This window comes from Balearica regulorum, chromosome 2 (genome assembly GCF_011004875.1).
Source record: "Balearica regulorum gibbericeps isolate bBalReg1 chromosome 2, bBalReg1.pri, whole genome shotgun sequence".
Classification (NCBI taxonomy): Eukaryota; Metazoa; Chordata; class Aves; order Gruiformes; family Gruidae; genus Balearica; species Balearica regulorum.
In genome coordinates, this window is record NC_046185.1 from 43,202,814 (window position 1) to 43,230,015 (window position 27,202).

General features: G+C 38.4%; 1 protein-coding gene across 1 annotated transcript in view; it reads right to left on the reverse strand.

Annotated features, from left to right (window-relative positions):
- The window catches only part of RP1 (RP1 axonemal microtubule associated), a 209,716-nt gene that overhangs the window by 91,627 nt on the left and 90,887 nt on the right, over positions 1 to 27,202 (reverse strand). The window contains exons 25-28 of the mRNA XM_075744095.1: positions 25,720 to 25,883; positions 11,376 to 11,601; positions 1,483 to 1,637; positions 721 to 799 (exon numbers count right to left, since the gene is read on the reverse strand). Coding sequence (XP_075600210.1) covers positions 721 to 799; positions 1,483 to 1,637; positions 11,376 to 11,601; positions 25,720 to 25,883 — 624 coding nt within the window. The remainder of the gene's footprint in view (positions 1 to 720; positions 800 to 1,482; positions 1,638 to 11,375; positions 11,602 to 25,719; positions 25,884 to 27,202) is intronic.

Genomic DNA, 27,202 nt, shown 5'->3' on the forward strand with positions numbered 1-27,202 from the left:
CTAATCTGCAAACGTATTTGCAGTGTTCAATTCTTCTGTGAGAAGCTGCTAGAAGCTTCCCCTGTAGCCCCCCCGCTACTAAAACCTTGCCACGCAAACCCAACACGGGTACTTTTAAATGCGAGCTTTCTCATCACTTAGATCATTTCAGAGATGCACAACTCAAAGGCCTGTATCAAAAAATCATCTCATCACAAAATTATCTCTTCTTTTTCTGAAAAAATCTACAAGCTGAAATCAATGTCACTCACTGGAGCAGCTCCACATTGACTTGCACATATTAAATAAATAACAAAATCTTCTACCATTGCCCAAAGCAGCAAGGACATTATGCTACTCAAAATCTGATTGGTAGTAAAGGTGGTATTGAGTATCTTTAATTCTGTTCTGGCCAGTCTTCACTCTGTTTAATGAAGGACTGTTTTATCTGTGTAAGTGACACTTTTGTGAGTTTTCTATGTGCGAATAAATAGTGCTTTCTTATAAATAAACTTGAAAACAAAAAGTGGAATGACAGTATTTGACATTAAACTCGTGTCCTTTTTGCTGTCCATTACCAATGCTTTTCACCATCCCATCACAGTGACCAGTCTGTGGGAAGACTTTTTATCACCGCAAGACCTTCTGTCACATTTTGTATGAAGGATGAAGGATAAATAAAGTGCATTGTGTTTAAAAAGGACTTGAAAACAGATTGGTCTCTAGGAAGTTAAATCCTACCTGGACCAGCTCCATCATGGCTAATCAGAACTTTCTCCAAGTCTCCCAGTGAGACAGCCTTTATGTAGAAAATATCCATCTGTGGAACCATACAAGGAAAATGATAAAGGTCTTTAACACAGCTATTCCTTTGACTGTCACAGTATAAAATAGGGGTTTTTTTCTTTTTTTTTTTCTTTTTTTTTTTCTTTTTTTTTTCTTTTTTTTTCTTTTTTTTTCCAAAATGAATATTGGTCCTGGTCGAACAGAGAGCATCTTTTAAAGTTTTTTAACATGAAAAACACTTTAAAATTACTCCACAGAGACAGCACTTGATTTCTTTAGCATGACACAAGGTTTGGTTACAAAGAATTATTTGGTCATCTCTTTACTATATTTTCTAGTCCTATCTGCTTCATCAGGATTGGAAAACACACTTGGGAATAAGGATTTAGAACTTGAGTCAAAAATTCACAGTGATCTGTTCAGGAGAACAAAAGTGTTATTGTTACCATTTTACCTATATGTACAATATAAATAACCAAGAGTACTCAAATTCTACTATCCAATACTCTCAGTAAATGATTGATCCAAAATCAGTAGATAAAAATTATTCATATGATGTAACTCTGTAAATAATTTTGAATACATAAAATATGTGAGAAAATGGCAAACTGCTTGAATAAAAATTGTAAATAAAAAGATTTTTACACTTCTTGAAGAAACAGTTTGCTAACCATAATTTACTCCTATTGATCAGAAGCAGCAATGGTTTTACTTCACCTGTCCTTGTCGGAATTTTACATTATTATTCTTAGATCTATGGAGCTTCCTTTTGCCAGCATCTCCTCTTGTCCCAAGGAGGTTGATATAAACATTAGAATCTGTTTCAGCACCAAGTTTATCACCCGTGTATATGTGGACCTCATACACCAACACTAGAAAAAGAAAAAGCTTGAGATTATCCTTGTAGTTTGCACATGATTCAAAAGCTTTCTCATCAAAATTTTGCTGGAAGACTGTACTGCCTTTGAAGTTTGAAAGTACCAACAGCTATCCATGCATTTGTCACTTCCAGGTGCAAGCCTTGTAATTCTCTGCACAAAAATATGAAAATAACAAACTTTAAAAAATGCATTATGCTGAGTATAGCTGTGCATTGCTCAGCAAAGCAGCCCATCAAGCAAGTGTTCCCTAGTGCTCCATTTTCTTCTCTCACTCCCTGTTGACTATTCACAATTTCAGGACCTAATTCACAAAGTCTTTCTTGGCAAGTTATCTGCAGATCACTTAACTGTGCCTAGTCATGGTCTCAAGTAATAGCTATATTTCACTGGTACCAAGGCATTTTCAACCTCCAGATTTGTACAAACCAGAATTTTCTGGGTGGTTAACCTTAATTTCATCTTGAAAGGAGAATAGCAGTCACAAATCCTAGGGTTTTTAGATTTTCACCTCCCATACAATGGGCGAGCTGATGAATGGACTCCTTTGTTGAGAAAAATAGGATGCTGAACTTGCATGTGAAGGTTTCAACATTTATCACTAGTGGATGCCAAAACTTTTAAAACAGCTCTCTGTTAAAATATAGTTACAACTTTTTAATGTCTCTCCTTCTAGTCTAGACCAAAGTCTGACACACAAAAATACACACTTATCTTCAAAGAATTTTTTGGAATATAATTTTGCACCACATTAATATTATCTTTATAATTACCCAGATATGCAAACTTCTTTTAAAAATAAATATTTGTTGTAATCACATACTATTATATTTCATTTCAGGTTTTCTCATTATGACTTTTTTTTGAAAAATCTTGTTTACATCTGAATGGCAATTTTTCCACGCAGTGTTTCTATTCTAATCACAGCTGGCCATTTCTGCTGCTATGTAGTAGATCACAGAGGAGGTTACTGTTTCACTAATGGGTAATTTTAATAGTTCTTGGAAGTGATGAAAGGTAGTAGAAGCCCTAACAAACACAATTAAACACTACTTTTAAGAAGGAACTAAGATGAAAACACAAAGTTATAACAAAATGCTTGAAACTGGACAATATTCTACAAAAACTAATTAAAAGACTATTACTCTTAAACCATCAAATAGCTAGTAAAATCTGATATTTCCATAAATTTTTAATTCACTGGACCCTAAGACAGCTTATAAAACTCAAACATCATGTCATCCACCATCATTGAAGAACAGTTATTTCTGATTCCCAGTGGAGAAGCTAAACTAGTGGTAAAATAACACTGCAAATACTTAAAGGAGAAAAATAGCCCCACATACATTAAAAGATAGGAAGGAAATGTTGATAGATAGACTGTTGTATGCTTAACCAAATTAGGATGTTTCTTTTAATCTGTATAAAATTATTCTAAACTGGCAAAGACAGTGTATCCAACTCTTTATCACTATTACAGCTGTGACAATATGAGTGGTGTCCCTTGATTGATTTTATTATTTTCCGTAACTGCAAGCATTCATCATTGCAGCTCTCACATCCATGCATGAGTACACCAACACAGCCTGTGATATAGAATTGATCTCGATAATACACAAACATCTTCAAAAATTTGGCAGAGCCTTATAAAAACTAGTTTCAAGGTTTTTAACATAAAAACATCATGTTAAAACAAATGGTAGATATGAATGGCAAATAACAAAGATAAATGGACCTGATAATTAGCATAATTGAGCTATATATCCTAATGACATTTTATATCACAAGTCTTAGTGTAATAACCATGTGCAGATTAGCAGCAGAACAATATAAGACAAGAAATTAGCCAAAGGACAGAGGATAATGGGTGACAGCAAACTGTGAAAGGAAACATGCAACAAAACAACAAGCCACACTGATCACGAGGGGGCAGATTGTTTCACAGTGTGGAAGGAGAGAGGTCACATTTCCAAAAGAAAACCTAACAAATACATTCATCTGTGACCAGCCATTTGAGTAATGGGGCTGGACTGTCCATGGAGCAAGGGGATTAGTAAAAGCAGTGACATATCAACATGAAGTTTTCCATGGTTTTACATTTTTACATTCTCAATTTTGAAAAAGCAAAACTTCTGTGGGAGCTAAGGAAAGGGTATAGACTGTTTATGTTATGACTGCTGATATACAAAGATTGGTATCTGTATTACTTACACCTACAAGTAATTTCCATGATCAAAACTGCAAAATTTAAGTAACTATAAGCATACTATAAGCATACTTTTAAAGCATATTCGAGGCTTTTTTTAAGAAGCCCTTTAACAGTAAATGATTACAAGAAGAAAATACCAACAAGTTCTTTCATTTCTGGAGTGAGACGAAACCAAATGTATTAAGAACAGGACACAAGAACAGAATAAGAGATAATTATAACGCAACACAAAGATATTAACAGATAAATAAATGGTAGTTCCTTTTGTAGCACTGTGCATCTCTGTGGTAACCAGAGAGATGATAATGATCTAATCAAATACAGCTTTCTATTGCTACAAGCCTAAATAAATCAGTCTGAAGTAGAAAACATGCACATGTTGAAATGTGAAGAACTGGAAAATATTTTCCATAGCTCCTTGTGACTATACATCTCTCACCGTCTGGAAAATGTTAGGTCTGGCATTTATTTAGGCTACACAATCTGTGTTACATATAAAGGAACCTTCTTAACAAAAAGACCAGTTTGTGCTTTAAATTTTTGTGCAAATTAACAATACGGACTGCTATATTAGGATAATAAATGGAATGTTCATTTCCCTTAGCTCGGGTGTTTGTTACAATGTATTTTATAGGAAACACACAAAAAATTAAGCAACAAAAATATTCTCCAAATCCTACTGTATATGCCTACTTAGAACATGCCACTATACAGAAATGCTTGGTCATTCATATAAACATTCACTAAATGGATTGTGGAGGTTAAGCCTTTTCTGTACAAGCGGAAACCTAGGCACAGACCAGTGGATGCAATTTTTTTTCAAACTTTGTCAAGAAGTTCCTCTAGATCGCAGAACAGTTACAAAAGGTGCTCGTGATAATGGCTCCTGAGCTACAGATACCTTAAATATAAGAACAAGAAGGATGATGCACTCTGTAGCAGGAAAGACAAGGTGCACCAGTGGTTTGATGAGCACAGGGGACAGATACAACCAAATCTCAAGAATGAACCTACCAGTTGAATGTGCTGCTGAGACAGCAAGATTCACCATATGTGAAATTTGCCTGTTTATAGCTTTCTGTATATTGTTCACAAAACACATTTTTTGTGTATCGAGTAAAATAAAAAGACCTTAGAAAATATGTTCAGCCTCTGTGACTCCGGTTTAATTTCCTCTGATAAACTGACCTACTCTAAGGCCCCCACTGCTGCCACATCTGAAATGGAGAGCTGCTGCACTGCAGTAAGAAAAAGCCATCCCAAACCTGAGAACTGGAAATCTGTGGCCTGTTCCTCTTTTCTGTAGTAGCAATTTCATTTTACTGCACGCTGGCTTAGTGAAACCACACCAGCTGAAAACTGGGGTGACAAAGCAGAGACGTAGGCCCAAAGGGAAAAAAAAGGAAAGAAAAAGTTGAAATTATATCATAAAACCAACCACTCAACAGAAGTCAGGGAATATTGTTTAAGCATTATGAGGGACCTGTTTGACTCACATCTAGGCATCCATCTAATGTGGGGCACATCAAAGTAATAGAAGAAATATCTTGAAAAACACAATCACTTTGATAAAGGATGTAAGAGGATTAATTAATACAAAATAGGAAAAAAATCTCAGCTAGCACTCACTAAAAAAAGAAAATGACCTTTCAGAAAATGAGTGATTGAAATCTTCAAATTGCTAATAGAGTAACTTTATATAAGCTCTATAATCAAACAGAAAACTCTGAGACAAGGATGCATGGATGAAACAGTTAAAATAAGGGAGGTAAAATGTTTTCAGGCAGAGGTAGAAAGCTTGTAAAAGGCTCCATGCAACACAGACATTAAATCAGTATAATGACTATGATTAAAAAAAAGGCATATCAAACATACTATAGGAGTCACTGAGCAGTCAAGTGTACAAGTACCAAATTTATACTTGCTCAGTCCATAAAAATGCTACTACTGCTACCTCTGGAGATGTTATCATGACACTTTAGGTGGTTTTTTAAGTCCCAAGTCAAGCTTCTGGCATCTATTGAGAACATGAACTACCTGGAATAAAAAGGAGAGAGAAAGGAAGTTTTGTTTCTCTGGTTCTGAAGAAAAGGTAACCTAAGGGCATACTAAGGGCAACAGAATGCAAATGAGAGAACCCTTTTTCCAGACTTCTTACTCTGAGCACCAGAATCAGGGTTTCCAATATAGAAGGCTGGTGTATTCCTGATCATTCACCAATGAAAAGAGTTAGTCTGGCCCCAATGTGCAAGCACAGTATATAATTCTCATTTCCTTCTGAAGGAGCAATGTACAGAATTCAGTGACTTATGACATTTTCCTTTGGAAAATATAAACACTAAGCAAGAATTGCAGCTTGCTTTGCATTAAAGACTAAGTTAATATTTTGATATGTTTTGGGAGAAGAAAATAAACCTGGTAGAATTAAAGAAGAATTTATTGGTAAGAATAAGAAAATGAAAGTTTTCACTGCAGAAATATTGGTCTTTTTCTGCTGACTTAGTATAAACTACTGGCCTATTATCAATTCTTTGCAAAGTAATTCTACCAAAAGAAAAGTACAGTCATTATTTTAGAATTCTAGTTAAGAATAGATTAATTCAAGATAAATATCACCTATTACTCAAAGTACATTAGGTAAGCTTTCTCCACACTACAGCTGTCTGAGCCTAATGACACTAGTGTGCCTTCAACAGCATATTAGTTTGAATCAAGAAACTGAATCCCCTGGTGGGGCCTCCTTACCTCTTTCTGGTTTGCAGCATGGAGTGATTTTAGAGCAAAAAAATAGATTCTTTTTGGATGAAATTAGACCAGAGGATATGTTCCAGGAACACCAGTGATGACAATCTTGCCACAAATTGGCAGTCAGTCCATGGGAACATGCTAGAACAGGCCCAGAGTAACTTCCCTCTAAACGCATGTAAGGAGGACATTGGAGCCGTAGCTCATTGGATTTTTAGCACCAACTGCTTCACTGCACAAATCCACTCCCATCAGGCTGCTAGTGTAAACAGACAAATTGGCCAAAGAACACAAAACGTAGTGAGATGGTAAATGATATACAACATTAAAATTGTCAAACTGTTTCTACTTAGTCCTCCCTTAATGATAGTGATCCAAGATATTAGTACAGTATTACACGGTAATAAAAAGTTTCTGCCTTTTTTTTTCCATGTGACGTACCTGCTTGAATGAAGCTGTCATTTTGGCTCGATTTGTTAAACAGCAAGATTGAATCTCTGTCATGTGGTTTTATAATTTTTCTATTTACTATCCAGTTTGCACAAATAGTGTTTGGCATTTTGCTGTGACACAAGGGTAAAGATTCAGATTGGTGTGGCGTTAAGGCTAAAAGGGAACAATTTCTTACTGGTTTCTGAGGCATTATTTTCCTCAGAAGTGATACATACATTGAGGAGACATTGGCCCATGAGAACCTCATGAAGTTCAACAAGGCCAAGTGCAAGGTCCTGTACATGGGTTGGGGCAATCCTAAGCACAACTACAGGTTGAGCAGAGAATGGACTGAGAGCAGCCCTGAGGAGAAAGACGTGGGGGTGTTGGTGGAGGAGAAGCTCAACTTGACCTGGCAGTGTGCACTTGCAGCCCAGAAAGCCAAACACATTCATGGCTGCATCAAAAGAAGCATGACCAGCAGGTTGAGGGAGGTGATTCTACCCCTCTACTCTGTTCTTGTGAGACCTACCTGGAGTATTGCGTCCAGCTTTGGGGCCCCCAACATAAGAATGACATTGAGCTGTTGGAGTGAGTCCAGAAGAGGGCCACAAAGATGATCAGAGGGCTGGAGCACCTCTCCTGTGAGGACAGGCTGAGAGAGTTGGGGTTGTTCAGCCTGGAGAAGAGAAGGCTCCAGGGAGACCTTATAGCAGCCTTCCAGTACCTGAAGGGGCTTACAGGAAAGCTGGTGAGGGACTGTTTACAAGGGCATGTGGTGATAGGATGAAAGGTAATGGCTTTAAACTGAAGGAGGATAAGTTTAGGTTAGATATAAGGAAGAATTTTTTTATGGTGAGGGTTGTAGAACAGGTTGCCCAGAGAAGTTGTGGATGTGCCCTCCCTGGAAGTGTTCAAGGCCAGGTTGGATGGGGCTTTGGGCAACCTGGTCTAGTGGAGGGTGTCCCTGCCCATTGCAGGGGGGTGATGAGTCAATTCTGGAGTATCTATCTGACTGCTGGGGTTTGCTGCCTAGGGGTGTAGAACACAATATGGGACAGGGGGGAAGAGTATTTTGGGATTGCACAGGACTTATTATGGGACATTTAGGGGAGGAACCAAAGGCAGGGAAAGGGATGGATCTAGGTGATTTGGGGAGGAAAAAATGTGGGAAGATAGAGGGATCAGGGGATGAAAAGGGCTGGACACAACAGTTTGCTGGTTAGTATGGTTGTCTGGCCACGTCCTGCTCCTGATCAGTGCAATCTGTCCTGTCTTATTAATTTGCTTTCTAACTCTTTTCCTGTGTGAAGGACTCTCTGATCTATGTGTGTGTATGCATGTGTGGGTATGGGGTCTGAGTGCCAGCAACTGGACTGGGACCCACTTTGGGTGCCACATGACAGCAGTTGGAGAGACCAGAGGGAGTGAAATTGTCAGTGACTGGAGAGGGACCAGGGGTCAGAGGCCCATGTCTCTAATGGTGAGACCACATGAACAGCTGACTGTTGGAGGGACCAGGGCCGTCCCGACCAGTTGCCAATGACACCACTAGTGGACCTCCACCTTCATTCAAAATAAAGTTTCTATCTTATTTTCATTGAGTGACACTTAAGATTTACCTAGTTCAAGACATGATCACTGATTTCCAATACCTATCGCTTAGAAAATAGTTGAAAAATTTTTCTTTGATTTTGTGCATCACAATGTAACTAGGGGATGAAACCAAATCAACAACAGCAACAAATAAACAATCCAATACTTGTAAAGTTTGGTAAGCTAAAAACAATGTATGGAACTGCCAGAGAAAAAGTGAGACTGGGTAGAAGAATCGCACAAAAACCAGGTTGGAACAGACCTCCAAGGATCATCCGATTCAACAGCATGTTCAGATCAGGGACAACTTCACAGGCAGATCAGGTGAAGTTTTTAAAATCTCCAGGGCTGGAAAAGCAAAAGTGAAGATTGAATAGGAAGAGAAAAAGGAGCCACAGACCTAGAAGCCTTGGCAATGGGGAAAAAATAAGAAAAGAAGGGAAGACAAAGGCAGACATATATTAGAGGCCTAAGAAACCTGAGTTACGTATGAAAGTTGAGACTGGTAGGATGGAGAGATTGAGAGAGAACTGAAAGCATCTCTTGGAGTAGGGGACCAGATTAGTGTCAGATTTTTGCAGTGGCAGAGGACAGTCAGAAAAAATAAGAGGCGGTCATCAAGGTGATGAATTTGGATGGAAAAGAAGAGATTTCAAAGAGGAAGGTAAAGAAAAGCTAACAGAATCAGGAAATAACTTAGGATTTGCAGAAGAGAAGCTAGAAAAAAAAGACAAGGACTCAAGTATCAGCTTCAACAGTTTGGGTCTCTGTTGGGTGCATAGTAGAGGTTGGCTGGAGACAGGGAGGAAAAGTATAAGGAAAAAATTACCCTTTTTTCTAAGAGAGAATTTGAGTAATAAAGTGTTAAAGAACAGCAATTAAAAAACCAGTGCCTTCTGAGCTTAGTTTATATTTGTTCAAAGTTCACATCACTTTTATAGTTAAGCAAATTTAATAGCACTAGAAGATACCAGATTGAATTGAAAGTACAGGATACAAATTACTAAATCATATCAGATTATCATTAAGTAATAAGTAGTACATCATTTGTTCTGGTGGAGAAAGTGACTTGATGTGGTTTGTCCAGTATTTGTAAGCAATTAGCTTTTAAATGGGAAATGCAAATGGATAGTGTTTCATTTGCTTGTTCTTGAGAAACTAAATAGGAAATCCTTGGGAGGCCTTGCTGAGTTTATATTGATATTCAATTTCAATGTGCCTGAACTCAATAATTAATGTGTAAAATTTACAATTTCAGGAAATTTCCAAATCCTTTCTAATGTATCTTTTCTTACAAACTTGATACATATATTTTAATAAAGATAATGTTCCTGCAAAAGCAAGGAGAGATGCAGTAATATATGATTAGAAAGGAAATATGCTGTTTTAAACACATCCCAAACCTTTGATAGAACTGACTTGTTTTTTCACATACAAGTACATAAATTGAGTGCACCTATCAGAATATTATATGAATGGGTATTTCAGACTGCATAATTTAGATTAGAGTTATTGATGTTGAATTAATTGGTTGTACAATTAATTGGCTTTTGCACTATTTTTCTATTGCGCCACCATATTTATGTCGATGTAAGAAATGGCATAAGGTACTGTGGTATTTGTTAATGATCATAGGGCCTGGTTCATGCTGCTCAGTCCTAGGTTTTAAAATCTCTTATTGAAGTGACTAAATACTCTGCAGAACAATTAATAAAAAGAAAGGAGAGATAAAATGTGAGCTGGCACATCTGTATTTCTCAGTATCTTCTGGCCTCTGTAATCCCCTTTGACCTTAAAACCCATGGAAAACATTCACACATCACCAGTCTTCATGTATTTTCAGGGAAATATATTCCTTTAAGTTAAGACTTTTCACTTGTTTGATACTTTCTTCTGAAATTATTTGATTGTCACTAAGTGCATGATGACCCTTTTTTATGTTGAATCACCGATTCCTTGCAATATTCACTGCTTCATTTTGAATACAGTTTACCTGAATGACAGCACCAATCTATATAAGACCTACCACTGTCAGACTGTATTGTCTATCAGCTGCATCATTGTTATTCTGTTAATGTAAAAAGAATTCTATTTAAAAAAAAGCAAAAACATCATGTTAAATGATTACACTGGCTCCCTATTCCTTTGTCGAGGCCTGGGACTTTTTAAATAATAACTTCATATAATGGGCCATTTCCCACTTCCCTTGAAGAGAACAAAGTGCTCCAAAACTGTGGCAAACTTTGAAGCACCAAAGAGCCACCCTGCTGCTAACAATTTCTAGATTAATGGCTCTGACTTGAGTCTGATTTGGAAAACACGTGTATGATGATTCAGATCAAGGATTTCTGGTAAATAATATTTTAAGCAGCACAAGGAAGGGTGATACCAAACTTGCTAAAAGGAACTGGATGTCACATGACATTAAATACCTTGATAATTTCTTGATTTCCTGCCTCATGTGTTGCTCTAAAGAGCAGAATTTGACAGTGCTTTAGGGGCATTCTGAGAGACAAAGAATTTTATAGAGGTAAGATGCCCTAGCCACAGCTATTATTCTGATTTTGTGGAGGAACGGAGTGGGATAAAATGAGTAATCCCACCTCTGTGGAACTAGGAAGCATCTGGAAGGAATTGTTTCATGGTTATGCTGGCTTTTGGGCAGTCTGCCCTGGAAGAAACATGAAAAGCTGTCATATATTCACGGGATATGGCTACTGAACACATGATGTAAAATATTGAGCACGTACATGGCAAAAGCTCCTTTGCAGGGTTTCTTATTGCCACTTCTCTCCATGTATCACCTTCACCCTCGTCTTCTGCAAGCCAGCACTCCATGGGGAGACAAATCTCTTCTTCAGAAAGAGGGACTAGTCTTTCAAGTCTGACTTCCTCCAGGTACCAACTGGGATCATTTCCACTGTTGTCATGGCCAATGCGAATTTTATATAGCTGCCCAACATCCCTGAGATTAATCTGTAATGACAAAAGGAAAAATCCCAGATTTTAATAACAAATTATAATGTTGTCTTTTAGCAATCCTTCTTACACTGGGCATGCAAACTAAACGTGCAGCTAACGTAAGCTAGACTAATGGGGTTTTTTTAGAAAATGAAGCCTTAATATACAATGAAACTCAGAGCAATCAAGCAAAAGCATATAGAGTAGTCTGCAAGTGTAATTTTATTGACTTCAGTACCGTATTATTTAAAGTTACTAAAGGGCTCAAACAATCCAGTCTGGTTTCAGATCTCTTGACAGAACCCAGTTTGTAGTGATATAATGTAAATCTCTATTTCTAGACAAATACTTTAACAAACAGAAGTAACTTCAGTCATTGCTGTATGAAATAATATATTTTGCACTGTGCATGGTTATATCATCAGCAGAACCCTATTAACTATTCCTACCACTTATCAGTCTGCTATGGCCCACTTTTCTCTTTGTCTTCTATTTTTATGTGCATTGGTGTCAGGGTTAACTGTTTCTGTAAGTAAGTAAGTGCTGACACCATACTGCAGCAAATTTAAACAATAAAACATGACTGTGTCACATTGAATACTGCAGCCCTGGAATAAGAGACACTTTGTTTTGGGCTGCAGAAGGTTTTTTTGAGAAATACTGATGGCAGGAACCTAAGCGCAAAAGCAGGGTTAACCCCTTTCATTTTCAGTGATGTGTTTGAAAGCTCATGGTATTGAGAAAAAAATCACAGAGAAAAAAGGAAGAAAAAAGGAGTTGTTTCTTTTACCATTATATCAATTTTGTACTGTTTAGCATCAAAACAAAAAGCAAACAAACAAAAAATGGATTGACAAGTAATTAACACCCACATTGCCCCAGTAGTCAGAATCACTAAAAATTACAAACTAAGATTTGTGTTTAAAGGTCCATTGGGTCTGTTCTGGAAGGTAATATTAATCAGTCTGCCCCAGAGTGAGAGTTTCCCCTTCAATGTTTTTCGCTAAGGAAGACTACAAGGTAATGCTCCTTTTCTCTGTGGAGCTGGGAAACGTCAGAAACACCAGACACATATCCCTTTCGCTCTTTTGTTTAAATGTTTTCCTAGGCAATGACAGAGAGTAGCGTAACACTGACATTTCTTGGTCATGAGGACCATCACAAAAGAGAGTCTTGCGGCCCTAATTGATCACCATTTCCTTGCATCCCTGAAGCAAGCCTGGCACAATTCAGTCTCATAGGATGATATCATGACACATATGCCAGTGGTATAAAGTCTGAAAAGAGTCACACTTATGGCCAAAGTAGTAGGTTTTCCTACATTGAAACAGTATGTCAAAGTAAGAGGTGCTAACTGAAGGTATAAATGTAACATTAATGCAATAAAACCATGCGCGTCAAAAATATGCTGCTAACACACACAGCAGAACTACAGCAGCAGACAAAAAGCTCCATGAAACTATCCACAAATGTAGCCAGAACATAGGCTAAGCTGCCATAATAACCCTGTCACCCAGCCACAAAGTAGAGACCTCTGCAGTGGTCAAATGACTGCTAAGGCTGCCTTGCAAATAAATATAACAATATATTAGAACTCGCACCCTTTATTGGGAACTAAATCAAGTATAGTATTAGTGAACAACAAAGGTGGTGCTCTCCTGAGGTCTAGGCACTGGCTGCCGTTTGTGGTGCAGAAGTGTTAGAGGGCAATTTAGTAAATAAAACATTGAAACCTTGCGACCTCATGCCCATGATTAAATTCTGGCATAACTCCTGTTGAAAGAGGAGTGTCACAGCCATCTTTGCATACAGTGTTCATTCATTTCAGGACCAGGAAACTCCCTTGAAGAGCCTCTTTTGTCTTCTGAAACACCTAATCAGTCATTCGGCTGTGAAGCAAACTGAAACATTATTGATAAAAAAAATCCTGCGTATCTATAGGGGGTATCATATGAGTTGGCTGAAATGTAAAGCCATAACTTTCTTAATTATATTAATTTTATTATGCTAAAATGCACTTTTTTTCAGAAGGAAATTGAAGATGGGAAATATGATTCCAGGTGAATCTACAAAGGTTTTCAACATTGTAGCTGATGTTTGGCAGACCACTGGTACAACTGCAAAGAAGAGCTTACAAAAATAAGCAGAAGTTGGATAGTGGACCAAGTAATTTGAAAAAGGAGAGGGAAATGATGAAGCCCATTCATCACCATGCAGGGACTTCCTGGTACTGGATAGGCAACACAGCAATCCAAACCCAATCAAATGGAGTTTCAAGAAAAATCAGTACAGAACAGAAAGCCCTGTCCAGACTGTTAGGTTTCTCCAGGAGATGCTCCCAGATGCAAGCAGTTCAATTAGATTCACTAAAGTCCTGTTCAGCATCTCTAAACATCCCTGAGTTTGTGTCTTTTCTATACTTCCTATTCATCCCTAACATTTACACTCTTAAAAGAGGGCACAGTATAACTAAATTAAGGAAGTTATGCCCATGTGCTAAGTGGGAATTTGTTCAAAGTGGCAAGTCAAATGTATTTGCTTGCTTTCAACTACAGGATGGAAGAGTATAAAGCATTTCTGTCTACTAGATTCACAAGTTATTATTTTTTTGGAATGGTAAGCTATGCAGGACATACAGGTAATGGCATATTTCTGAGACTGAACAGTCTCAAAAATAATTAAAAACACAAGACTACCTAACTAATAACATGTTTAATGTTTCTGACTAATTGTTTATGGGTGTTCTTGGGGAAAAAAAAATCATGTTTCTTTTTGGGTGGAAATTAAGGCAAGAATGTCAATGGCAGAGAGCAAATCAGCTGTTTATGATGTTCTGGAAGACATATATAATACAATTACAAATTTAGTTTCAGCTCCTGTTGTAGTTTTGGGGGTTGGAACAATTTGTCTTGCTGTCAGATCAGATATCACATTGGTCTTTCAGCAGTATTGACTTGCTAACATGTTACTTTTTGCCAATTGGAATCCTGTCAAATGTATGTCAAATTTTCCTGTTGCAGTGAAATGCGGATGAAAATAGGTAGAGCTAATGGTATTTTTTTGCCAAGATAAACACTGTATCTTGAGGTTGCTTCTTCATTTCCAATATTGACTAAATCACCTTGAACTTCTGCATGACTTGAACATAAGCTGGCATTTATAAATCTACTTTTGCAGCCAGAATATTCTGTAAAAAGTTGTAGAGCAAAGTCGACTGTAGAGCAAAGTTGACTTTGTTGCCCTCATGAACAACATGCTTACAAAAACCTTAGTCTAGCTGTTCTCTATTAGGGCACCATGGCTGCAAAAGTAACATTCCATTTTACATGGAAACAGCCTTTCTGACAGAACTGCAAAAAATGGCCATGAAAAAAAGAAAGGATGGGTCCCGGAACTAAAGCATCACTCTGGAAATCAGGCAACTAGATTCTGTTCCTGGATCTGATTTAGGCTTCCTGAGAAACATTATATAATTCACAAGCCCTCTTTGCTTCACTTGCTTACCTATACAACAAGGACAATATTTACATGTCTCTCACAGGGACACTGCAAAGATCTCTTCATAAATTTTGAGATACTCAGAAAAAGATACAAGTCCAAAATTCTGTATTTTTTCTAAAATTTTCTGATCATTTCAGGTTAAATGCTCTTTTTCCATAAGTCACTTGACAAATAAAAAATTATCAGTGTACCAATACATATTATTGTAAAAACTGTCCACCACTTTCAAAAGGGCCACATTTTCAGAGGTAGCCACACCCATATTCTGAATGTTTGCAAGCAGTTAAACAAGATTAGCCTGCTACAATACAACTATATACTTTGCTCATTGCTACTCTTTATTTTTTTGTACAAGCATAGGACTAAATTCTCTTCTTACCAAGGCAGTGAGAACATTCCATCATTTATCAGCAGTCTTGGATAACCAGCAAGGTCCCAGTTGACTGGAAGTTAGCAAATGTGACACCCATTTACAAGAATGGGCAGAGGAAGGATTTGGGGAACTACAGGCATGTCAGTCTGACCTCAGTGCTGGGGAAGGTTATAGAGCAGATCATTTTGAGTGCCATCACACGGCACATACAGGACAACAAGGCAATCAGGCCCAGTCAGCATGGGTTTATGAAAGGCAGGTCCTGCTTGACTAACCTGATCTCTTTCTATGACAAGGTGACCTGCTTAGTGGATGAGGGAAAGGCTGTGGATGTTGTCTACCTAGATTTTAGTAAAGCCTTTGACACCGTTTCCCACAGCATTCTCCAGGAGAAACTGGCTGCTCATGGCTTGGACAGCTGTATTCTTTGCTGGGTAAAAAACTGGCTGGGCCCAAAGAGCTGTGGTGAATGGAGGTAAATCCAGTTGGTCACCGGTCACAAGTGGCGTTCCCCAGGGCTCAGTACTGGGGCCAGTTCTCTTTAATAGCTTTATCAATGATCTGGACAAGGGGATCAAGTGCACCCTCAGTAAGTTTGCAGACACCATCAAGTTGTGCGGGAGTGTTGATCTGCTTGAGGGTAGGAAGGCTCTGCAGAGGGATCTGGACAGGCTGGATCGATGGGCCAAGGCCAACTGTATGAGGTTCAACAAGGCCAAGTGCCAGGTCCTTCACCTGGGTCACAACAACCCCATGCAATGCTACAGGCTTGGGGAAGAGTGGATGGAAAGCTGCCTGGTGGAAAAGGACCTGAAGGTGTTGGTCGATAGCCGGCTGAAGATGAGCCAGCAGTGTGTCCAGGTGGCCAAGAAGGCCAACAGCATCCTGGCTTGTATCAGAAACAGTGTGGCCAGCAGGACCAGGGAAGTGATCGTCCCCCTGGACTCATCACTGGTGAGGCCACACCTCGAGTGCTGTGTTCAGTTTTGGGCCCCTCACTACAAGAAAGACACTGAGGGGCTGGAGCATGTCCAGAGAAGGGCAACGAAGCTGGTGAAGGGTGTGGAGCACAAGTGTTATGAGGAGCGGCTGAGGGAACTGGGGTTGTTTAGCCTGGAGAAAAGGAGGCTGAGGGGAGACTTGATCACTCTCTACAACTCCCTGAAAGGAGGTTGTAGTCAGGTGGGTGTTGGTCTCTTCTCCCAAGTAACACACAGTAGGATGAGAGGAAATGGCCTCAAGTTGTGCCAGGGGAGGTTTATATTGGATATTAGGAAAAATTTCTTCACTGAAATGGTTATCAAGCATTGGAACAGGCTGCCCAGGGAGGTGGTAGAGTCACCATCCCTGGAGATATTCAAAAGATGTGTAGACGTGGCACTTAGGGACATGGGTTTAGTGGTAGACTTGGCAGTGCTAGGTTAATGGTTGGATTTGTTGACCTTAAAGATCTTTTCCAACCTGAACAATTCTATGACTCTATTTTCATTAAACAATGCATTAGAAAACTCGGCCTACTTTTTGTAATTGAAGCTTAACAAAGCTCATATTTTACAATTTGTCTCTAAACAGAAATTCAAATCCAGGTTTATCAGCAAGACATCCTTCCTAAAGAGGATGCAAAGATTAAATTTTAATTCAATTTCTAAATGAGCTATGCAAAAATTCTTTTCAGTCCCTAGCATACCTATGGTATTTTGAATGAAGTCAGTATCACCTATTTTCATGTACTTGAGATGTTTAACTACGTGAAAAGTAAAGAGTTCCTTGGCTCTCACTAAACAGAAGAGACTGTTAAATGGAAAGATACTTCAGTAAAAGGATGGAAAGAATATATGTAATGACTCCATTTCTCTTTTATAAACTGAAATAAGTAAAATAATGTCACTGTATTCCTCTTGTACAGAAAATATCCTGCAATCTCTTTGCAATAAACTCAGGGTAGCATGAAAATCATTTGGATAAGTCAACACTGCAGAAGCAGTTACACTGAAATCCCAATGTCTAACACAACCACTAGAGGCTATGCTTGACAGACAGTTATTAATTTCATGTAAGGGCATCTCATTAACAGAATTTCAGAGAAATCATGTGCAGCAGGTGGATTCCCAAAATAAAGAGAAATCATCAACTGCATTAGTTTAATGTCTATGGCAAGTGCTTATAATGAAGAAATCTGTGGAAGTAGAAGATATTTTTAAATTGTGAGCATGCAGCTGGTAAATGTTGCCAAAATTATAACTAATGTACCAGTGAAGTATCCAGGGTCCACCCATGGTGCTTGCATTTTCCAGTTGTCTGAATTCAGACAATTTGTTAATTGTGGCCAACAAACTTGGTATAGTTACACACTAATTCAAGAATTAGAATATATCACAGGTGCTCATCTAGAAACTTAACAGACAGTCTTGTGAAAAAGGTGGATATAGACATGTAAGGATTAAGATTAAAGGCCACACAAAAATTGGTGTAATTTTTCCCCACTTCATACTTGCTTCAGTCACAAACATAAGCTGAGTTAACAAGTACTGTTCGTTGCACACTGATGGCTAAACACTTTCTTTCCCAGTCCACTCAAGCTCTTTTCATCCTGTAGCTAGTCCAGTATCAATACTCACTCACTCACTTGACCTTCCTATACAGGCTAACAATGTGCTACTATTCACTAAAATGGATGCCAATTATCTGTTACCAGGTTAATTAGAGAAAGGAAATGTCACATTGTTGTTACCTGCTAAACTAATGGTATTAACAGACAGCTTATTTTTTCCACTCTCAAGTACAACAAATGGGAAAATGCTTTCAGAATAACATTAAAGCTCTGGAAGAAATTTTCTTCTACTGTATGGTTAATTAAATTATGCCAACACCAAGTATTTACAGTATCAGGGTGTTAGTTCTGAAAGCAAGTACAAAACTTTCATGTTAGGAGAATGTAGCCACTTATATATCTGAGGTTTTTTCTGAATAATCTGTGCTTTTCCAAGTCAGACCAGGGGCATTTTACCGGATTTGAAACTTTGCACAGTGCTTAGATGGGGAGCTAAAACACTGCGTACAGGAGGATGTTAACTGTAATATAGACTAGCACTGCCTGTAAGAAAGCTAAATAAAAGTAAGGCCATGTAAGAAAACTCAATCTTTACTTAACCTTCATCACATGCATGTACATCATGCTAACAGAATAATGTTGTGGCTGGACAAGTGTGCCTTGTGCATGAAGAAGTGATGCATGATAAGAAAGATTATGCTGGTGGGCACATAATAATGCTTCAAAGAGTTTGAAGGCACATGAAGATTCATTTAAGAAAAGGTACAGAGTAGTCACTGCAGATAGTCATCTCTAGGTCTAGACCTCTGAGTTACTCTTCTTTTGACTGTTGATTCTATAATACCCTCACAGACTATGAACTGGCCTCTGCAATATGTGTCTGTCATTTCCTGGCAGATTTACAGCAATATTTATCATTCAGGCATGAAGTCATCAGCTCTGAAAAAAAAAAAAAAAAAAACAAAAACAAAACCAAAACATCTAACACTGTCTTCTCCTAACATTGTATGTTATTGTGAGCACATCAGACTTTGACTTTCTGCATTGCCTTCCTAGGGCTAAAGGATTTTTTTTATATCTTCCTGACATAAAGGTCAACAGCCTTCTGGGCTGCAGTAGGAAAAGTGTTGCCATCAAATCAAGGGAGGTGATTATTTCCCTCTACTCAGCCCTGATGAGATACATCAGGAGAGCTGTGTCCAACTCTGGGCTCCCCAGTACAAGTGATATCAACATACTGGAAAGAATCCAATGAAAGGCCATCAGTATGATTAAGGGACTGGAGCATCTTTCACATGAGGAAAGGCTGAGAGAGTTGGGACTGTTTAGCCTGAAGTGGAGAAGGCTCAGAGGAGGATCTTATCAGTGTGTATAAATACCTGATGGGAGGGACTAAGACGACAGAGCCAGGCTCACCCTAGCGGTAACCATTCAAGAGGTAATGGGCACAAGTTGAAATACCATAAATTCCACTTAAATATGAGAAAAAAAAAAATGGGTGAGTGGTTAAATGTTGGAACAGATTACCCAGAGAGGTTGTAAAGTGGGAGATACTCAAAAGCTGACTGGACAATGTCCTAAGCAACCTACTCTAGCTGGCCCTGCTATGAGCACGGGGCTGGACTAGGAATCTTCAGTGATCCTTTCTAACCTCAACTACTCTAATTCTGTAGCACTCAATGCAATGGCATCACCTTATTGACATAATTATCTCTAGGGTGAGAACCAGATTCAACATTGCTAGTACTAAGAAATCCCTACAATGCACAGTGAAAATAATTTTTACAGGAGATAGAACTGTTAAAGGGCTGTCAAAGAGCTGGCCATATAAAGTAAGTGTCATCAAAAACTTTATCCCTTTATCATCTTCTGTTTCAATCCAAGATAAATTGATCTCATCTTGTTTAGCATAAGGCCTGTACCGTATAAAGTGTCTATTCTCTTTATAGAGTTGTATCAAGCCCAAAAAAAAACCAAAATTATTTTTAAGATCAAGAGTGAGAGAATAAGCCGCACTTTAGTCATACCACTCACTTCTGAAAAGTGCTCAGATACTGAGATGATGGGAGGCACAAGAATGTGAATAGATTAGAAAATGGCTGAGGGGAAGGCAAGGCAAGAGCATGGATTAGTAAAGGCAGAAGCTGAATCTGGGCACTTGACATTGGAAGTTGAGGGAGCTCTTAACAGGGAGACCTTTAGCAAAGGAAACTAGTGTTACAAAATTTCAGGAACAACAATCTGAAGACCTGCAAGGGGACTAAACAGACAGCATAACCCGGGAGAGAGGAGTGACTTGAGAGACAGACAGGGTTTTTAATATGTATTCATCTTGGACTTGTGTTGCCATCAGGTAGAAAAAAAAGAAGTTTTATAGATATATGGCTGAAAGTTTAAACTTGAAATTGAGTACATAAAGTTCTCTCAAGAACCTACCTTAGCATGGAAAAACACATATAGATATATATACCCTCCATACTGCAGAATTTCTGAACAAGTAGTACCATGTTCACTCACTCTCATTTCTTGGAAATGAGATGAATTGTGTTTTTCTCTAAGATTGTGAGTTCTGTACAATCCTTCTATGCTGTTGGAACAAGCTAAATTTTGCTTCATGCACAGCCTGTAGCTGATGGAGATTGTTTTACATACTTCTTCCTTTTATCTCAGTGAGGACTGAGGTTCATGTTGTTAGCACATACATTTCCTAGAGAGATGGACAGTTTCAAGTGGAGTTAAAACCAGCAGTGTGACTGTTTTATGCTGCCTTAAGCATATCTGACTAAAGCCTGGGTTTCTTTAAGTTTTATTCAACAGTTTCTGGACCTAAATGATAATAATGGCAAACAGGTACAGCCGGAAAATAGCAGGACACAAGCTATGCCCAGCTTTTAGGCATCGCCCATCCCATGATTAAGAGAGTGGATAGCTGCATTAGTGCTTGCGGTCACTTTTGCAATCTTCTCACTTGGGAAGAATTCTCGCTGAGTTCATTACAGACTCTTTTATTTTAACAATGGGAGGAAAAGCATGAAAATGGATTTGTTTCAACCTATTTTTATAGCATTTGGTTTTCTCCCCACTGCTTCTCATTTTACTTTAGAGATCTCAGTTTTGACTGATTAAAGAATGAATATGGATCCAGGGTACAGGAGTGAAAGACACGCAGTGAAACATGACAGATTCTTACAGTCCGTAGGGCTGGTTCTAAAGGAAGGAGTGTCAATTATTAACGCATAGATTATTTAAAACTACTGAGAACCAAAATGAAAAACAACAGATAAACTTCTAACTATAAAGTCTCTGTGTGATGCAATACAGCATAAGGCACACCTGATGAACACAATGCTTTACAAACAAGGTATATGAGACTGGAAGGAAAACAGCTGGGTTTAACACTAACCACCTCATCACAGGAACACTATTTAAGTGTTATGATCAAGTATCTCTGCAAGTATTAGTAGGAGCCCTGCTTTTCATCTGCCTATCTTACTCTCTGGCATTTTGCCCTAATAGATTATGACAGTGTTTAAAGGACTGTTTATACAGATGAAGAAACTTTAAATAGTGTAACTGGAGAGGGCACCAGCTTTACAAGTTAGAGAAATGGGCTTGAGCAGCAAAGCTCACACCAGTGACGGATTCCAGTTTCCAATTCTCCTAAAAAAATCGTGCATATTCCATGTCCCATCTTGCAAACAAGGAACAACTATCTTCCTTACAAAGACAGCCACCAACTACAAAATATAAGGTTAAAGTGAAGATTTTGAAGATTTCTTAGGAAAAAACCCAGCACTCTTAATAGCTTAATATAGTGTTATTAAGATAAAACTTGACAACTTGTTGAGATCAGCAAGACTAACACTGCCCTAAAGAGATTGCAGAGCTGATAATGAAGCAAACTTACAAAGCGAAGCATGGAAGAATTCTTGTTAAGGAGGTGCTAGGTCCTGCCACTCTCACTAAGGCTTGCATCGAATATTTTGAAAGCAGACCTACTGAACCAGTCAGTGATTTTACTGACTTCATTATGACTAGAAGAGCAGGACTTGTACCCAAAGGTATGGAATTATTCTGTATAGAAGTAATAAAGTTCAAGAGATTGTAGCTGGCTTTTATGGAAGATAATAGGCTTACAGTCTTCTGCTTAGTTCTCTTTGACACAGAAGGGAATATTTGGCACGGCCAAACATTAAAAGACAACTTATAAAAAGAATTTCTTTATCAAACAGCATCTACACTCAGAGATAATTTGCCATGTTTCAAAGAATGGCAATCCAACATACAGGACTCTGGATAATATAGTTTACAACATAATTAAAGCTTCAGTGTCTTGAGCAACTCAACATACTGCCAAAATCAGTATTTTTGAAATACTGAGAAATACTCGGGGACTGTGATGACACTAGAGGAAAATGCAGGAAACAGATCACAGTTCTGATGAAAGCTGTAACTTATTGTAGATTGATGTCCCTCTATTGGAGGAGGAATGACTCTCAACAGAAAAATTATGCCCTAAAAACTATGCCTGAATAGTAACAGAAGCAGAAAACCATAGCCTAGAAGTAGTTTCTTTGTACACACAGGAACAATTACAGAGCAGAAAGGGAAATCCATCAAATTTAAATTCCTTTTCTTTCCCATTCCCGTATTGTTCATCCCTGACTTTCCCAGCTGGTAGGAAAAATTGCTAAGCCACAAGAGCAAATAGAGTGTAGTTTATACACAACTATCTTGTAAGAACCTAGAACCCAAGAACCCTCCCCATCACACAACAACTGTAAATTAATTACCTTCAGTGAATTTCATGTGCCACCATCATACGGAACTGTCCAAGGGCAATAGCCTTGTTACATGCTACCCACGTTACACTGGAAGTCGAGCAGTTTTTAATCTAATCTACACAAACCTTAATCAGAGATAGCCAAACTTAACGAAGTTACACCAGCTGTATACAGCAATACAAGCAACATCAAAATCAGATTCTAGATGAGCAACGAAATCTCAGGAGTATATGAAAACTTGATTTACTCAAGTTTTAATAACTTTCTTTTTTCATTATTTTTAACATTACTGAATATTCATTATTTACTTTTCAGTACCCAACTTACTATACAGTTAACTGTACTTTCTATCAGGCTACTATTCTTGATTTTTATTAAGATAATTCAGTATAGTTTTGCCTCATTCTCTTCTTGCGGGCCATTATTCTGTCATTTCTTATGATTCTATCTGTGACCAAAGGGATTTTGAAATGAGATGGTAATTTGATGGTTTTTTTGGGACATGATTGTGTTTTATTTTTTCCATTATATTACACTGAAGTCTTGCAGCTCGCTGCATCAGTTAACACTTTCTTAAAATAAAAAAAAGGTTACCTGGAGTTTCAAGAGGCGTCAAATATCCAGCACATTTCTACACAAAGACTGCAAATCTTAGCCCATTTAGTCAAGATTTTCCCCTATGTACTTAACAGATTAAACTAGTGCAATAGAAAGCCATAGGGGCTATGCAATTTTTCTGCAACTCCACAGTTTTTAGCAATATTGATATTATTACACTGTACTCTTAATGTTGGAAGACTGCAGAGTTACAAAGTGCTGAAATATCTGGAAAACATAGCTTCCTTTTGGATTAACAAAAACTTCGGCTATCTTATTAAATTGAGAAATTGGGGGGGGTGATGTGGCGAAAGGAAGCAAAATTACTTTATCTGTTCTTTTCTTTCTCTCCTCATTGACCAGCACTGACGGACAGTTAAATAAGTGATTTTGAGAAATAATGGATGGACAGTAATCTGGTCAACCTTGAAGTCGTTAGAATGGTGTCGTCAGAATTGAGGGAGAAGCCTCCTCAAGAACCTCTGAAGTTTAAAGGTCTTGTTAAACGTGAATTTAAAAGTTTGATTACAGAATTAGATTTTGTAAAAGGTTTAAGTGATTGACGTGGTTCAGCCCCAGCTGAGCACCCCACGGCCGCTCGCTCACCCCTCCCCGGCGGGATGGGGAGGAGAACAGGCAGACAAAGGCAAAGCCCGCGGGCTGGGGTACGGACCGGTTACTGGGACAGCAAAGGGAGAGGGAAACAGTCAACAGCAGTACTGATAACGCAATATACACAATGGGTGATAACAGAAAACAATTTACCAACCGGACGCTCACCACCACTCAGCCTGTCCTGGAGCCATGCCGAACCCGTCCCTCCCCAACTAGCCCCCTTTTATGGGAGCATGACATCGCATGGTATGGAACAGCCCCCTGGCCAGCTTGGCTCACCTGTCCTGGCTCCTTGTGAAATTAACTCTATCCTAGCTGAAACCAGGACAGTGAAACTCCTCAGTCCGGATTCATCCCGCTTCAACTGCATCAAAGTGCTGTGCCTAGCCTCCAAGCCTCTTCCAGGCTTTCAGTGGTATTTCACCAAAGAAAAGCGTCAGACACAAAGACCTAGGTACAGTGTAGAAGACTTAAGCCTGGGTGTTAGTGTGGATAGCAACAGATCATCAGAGCTCTTTTCCAGGTATCAGGTCTTGCTCTGATGCTGGGAGGATAACAATAATGCTTTGAGAAACATAGTGTTACTTCCAAAGAGAAAGAAAACAAACAAATATTCTGGGTACTTTCCTCAATGAACTGAATAAATGAGTAAGAACTTGCTGTCAGACATAATTAATTAGCTGAATAAATATCCAAGATGATCAACTAGCCAGAATGATTTGAAAAGGAACACTTAAATTTAGTCTTCAGACAAAAACTGATTTCACCTTCCTCTTTTGATATGAGATAATCTTAAACCAGCATTATCTGCAAATTTTGTCCAAGTTACTTTAAACTTAAATAAATGTTAGGGAAAGACCACCATTGACTTGTATCTGCAAGAACTTACATATTTATACTTCAAACTGGAAAAAAAAAAAAAAAAAAAAAAAAAACCACCAACAGAGAAACTTCCTGTCCGATGTCTCACTGATTCCCCATCATCTGCTTATTATGCATAAATTATTTCAACCTAAATGACATATAGCAATTGTAACAATTGCAACAGGTACAGTCCTGAGGAACTATAGGAACTGGAAGAAATTATAGGAATTATAAGAACTTGGAGAAGCCCTGGAAAATGTCATGCTTCTGAAGCACCTCTCAGAGGTCTCTCTCAAGGAGAGGAATCTCACCATTTGCTTGGAGAAGTAGAACATCACTAGTCTACATCACCTGAATTAACCTAACCCGTGTGATTGGACTCTAGTCCCTAGCCATCTCCTCTTTCCTTCTTACCTTCCCCAAGGAAAGGTTCACACGACAGTGTCCTTCAGTTCCTTCAGAAGCCTGAGGAAACCCATGGAGGAATTTACAGTGAACACTTCCAAGGAGGGATATGCAACACGAGTCATAGCCAGGACTATCTTATTACATCAAAGCAAAGGACAGGCAAAGAAAGCTTTTTCTACCTCTGCAAATGAACAACGTCTAGTTAAAACTTGCACATCAAGCAGATGCAGATATGAAGCAGATTCTGCTTGATGCAGTTCTGAATACATTTGCTGATTCAAATCTTACTATCATAAAAGTCAGACACTCCCTCAGAAATACTTAATGATCCTTACATAGTGCTCTGAGTCCTTTTAATTACTGCTATTATCCAGTTTTGAGAAAAGCTATTTTGCATATGCTTTGAATTCTCCAGTGTTCATATAACTACCATACTATACCTTAAACGTATCTTCACTGTTGGGATTAAACAGCTGGTGTTTCCCAGATCCCAGAATAATAGGACCAGAAGCTTTGTTTTCTCCATAAGCGTAAAGGGACACTATTGCTGTTGTGCCAGCTGTTTCAAAATCCCCAGTGACTACAGTAATCTTCCAGTCTCCTTCTGTAAAACAAAAAATAAAATCAAAATGCTTTTATAACTGTTACTGATATGTAGAAAGTTACTTGAAAGATATAAATAAAAGCATAATTTAGCCCTGGGACCGTAACTGTGCACCTAAAAAGTAGTGATGCTGGGAGAAGCAACAGAAGATTGACTAAATGCTACATCCTTCAAACTCATTTTAGGCAAGTTGTATAACTTTAAAGAGTTAGGAGGTTTGCAGCATACTAAAGCTGGAAATATGAACACAGAGCCTAGTGAGATTTCTAGCAATTACCCTGGCTCTGTTTGCCTAGATGGAGGCATGACATTGAGATTAGCATGAAAAAAGAAAGATTTTGGAAAAAATTCTGACACTAAACAAGGACTCTTTAGAAAATCATTTTATATAAAGCTTCCCTGATACTAAAAATGTCATCTCTGCTCCCATACAATGCACACAAGTTATTTAAATATCTGAAAGCAGCTTAATATAAATCTTATTTTAAAAAAGAACAATTCACAATTAGAAAATGCATTTCTACATCTGAAAAGCTAGGATCTCACACTCTCCACCCCTCTTTTGATTGCAGCTTTTGCCTGTATGAAACTTGTTCCACTTAGTGACTTAAATTCATTTTGTGCAAGGCAAACAACAAATGAAATACCAGCCCACAGTCATCTTATAAATAAATGACACAGTGTACACTGCAGTTTTATTAATAGAAAGCTGTCTGGTAATGCCTGCATGAATTAAATCTGTTGCCTGACAGCAGTATTTATCTGGGGCCAGACCCATTATCCCTCAGTAATTTGCCCCACAAAGACTGAACTAGAGCAGGAAGTTTGATCTCTTCTTTTCCAAATTTTTGATGTCTGGCGGACACCTAGTTTTGGAGGGTGATAGATTTTTAAATACACAGAAATACACAGCTGGGAATTCAGAAAACAGCAACAGCTCATTTGATCTGATCAATCAAACCTAGTCAGAAGGTCGAGGGAAGTGATCCTGCCCCTCTACTCTGCTTTCATGAGACCCCACCTGGAGTACTGTGTCCAGCTCTGGGGGCCCCAGTACAAGACAGACATGGAGCAGGTCCAGAGGAGGGCCATGAAAATGGTCAGAGGACTGGAGCACCTCTCCTGTGGAGAAAGGTTGGTGTTCAGCCTGGAGAAGAAAACGTTCCAAGGAGAACTTACTGCAGCCTTTCAATATATAAAGGGGGCTTATAAGAAAGGCAAAGACTTCTTACCGGGGCTGGCAGTGACAACACAAGGGGAAATGGTTTTAAACTGAAAGAGGGTAGATTTAGATAGGACATAAGGAAGAAATTTTTTAT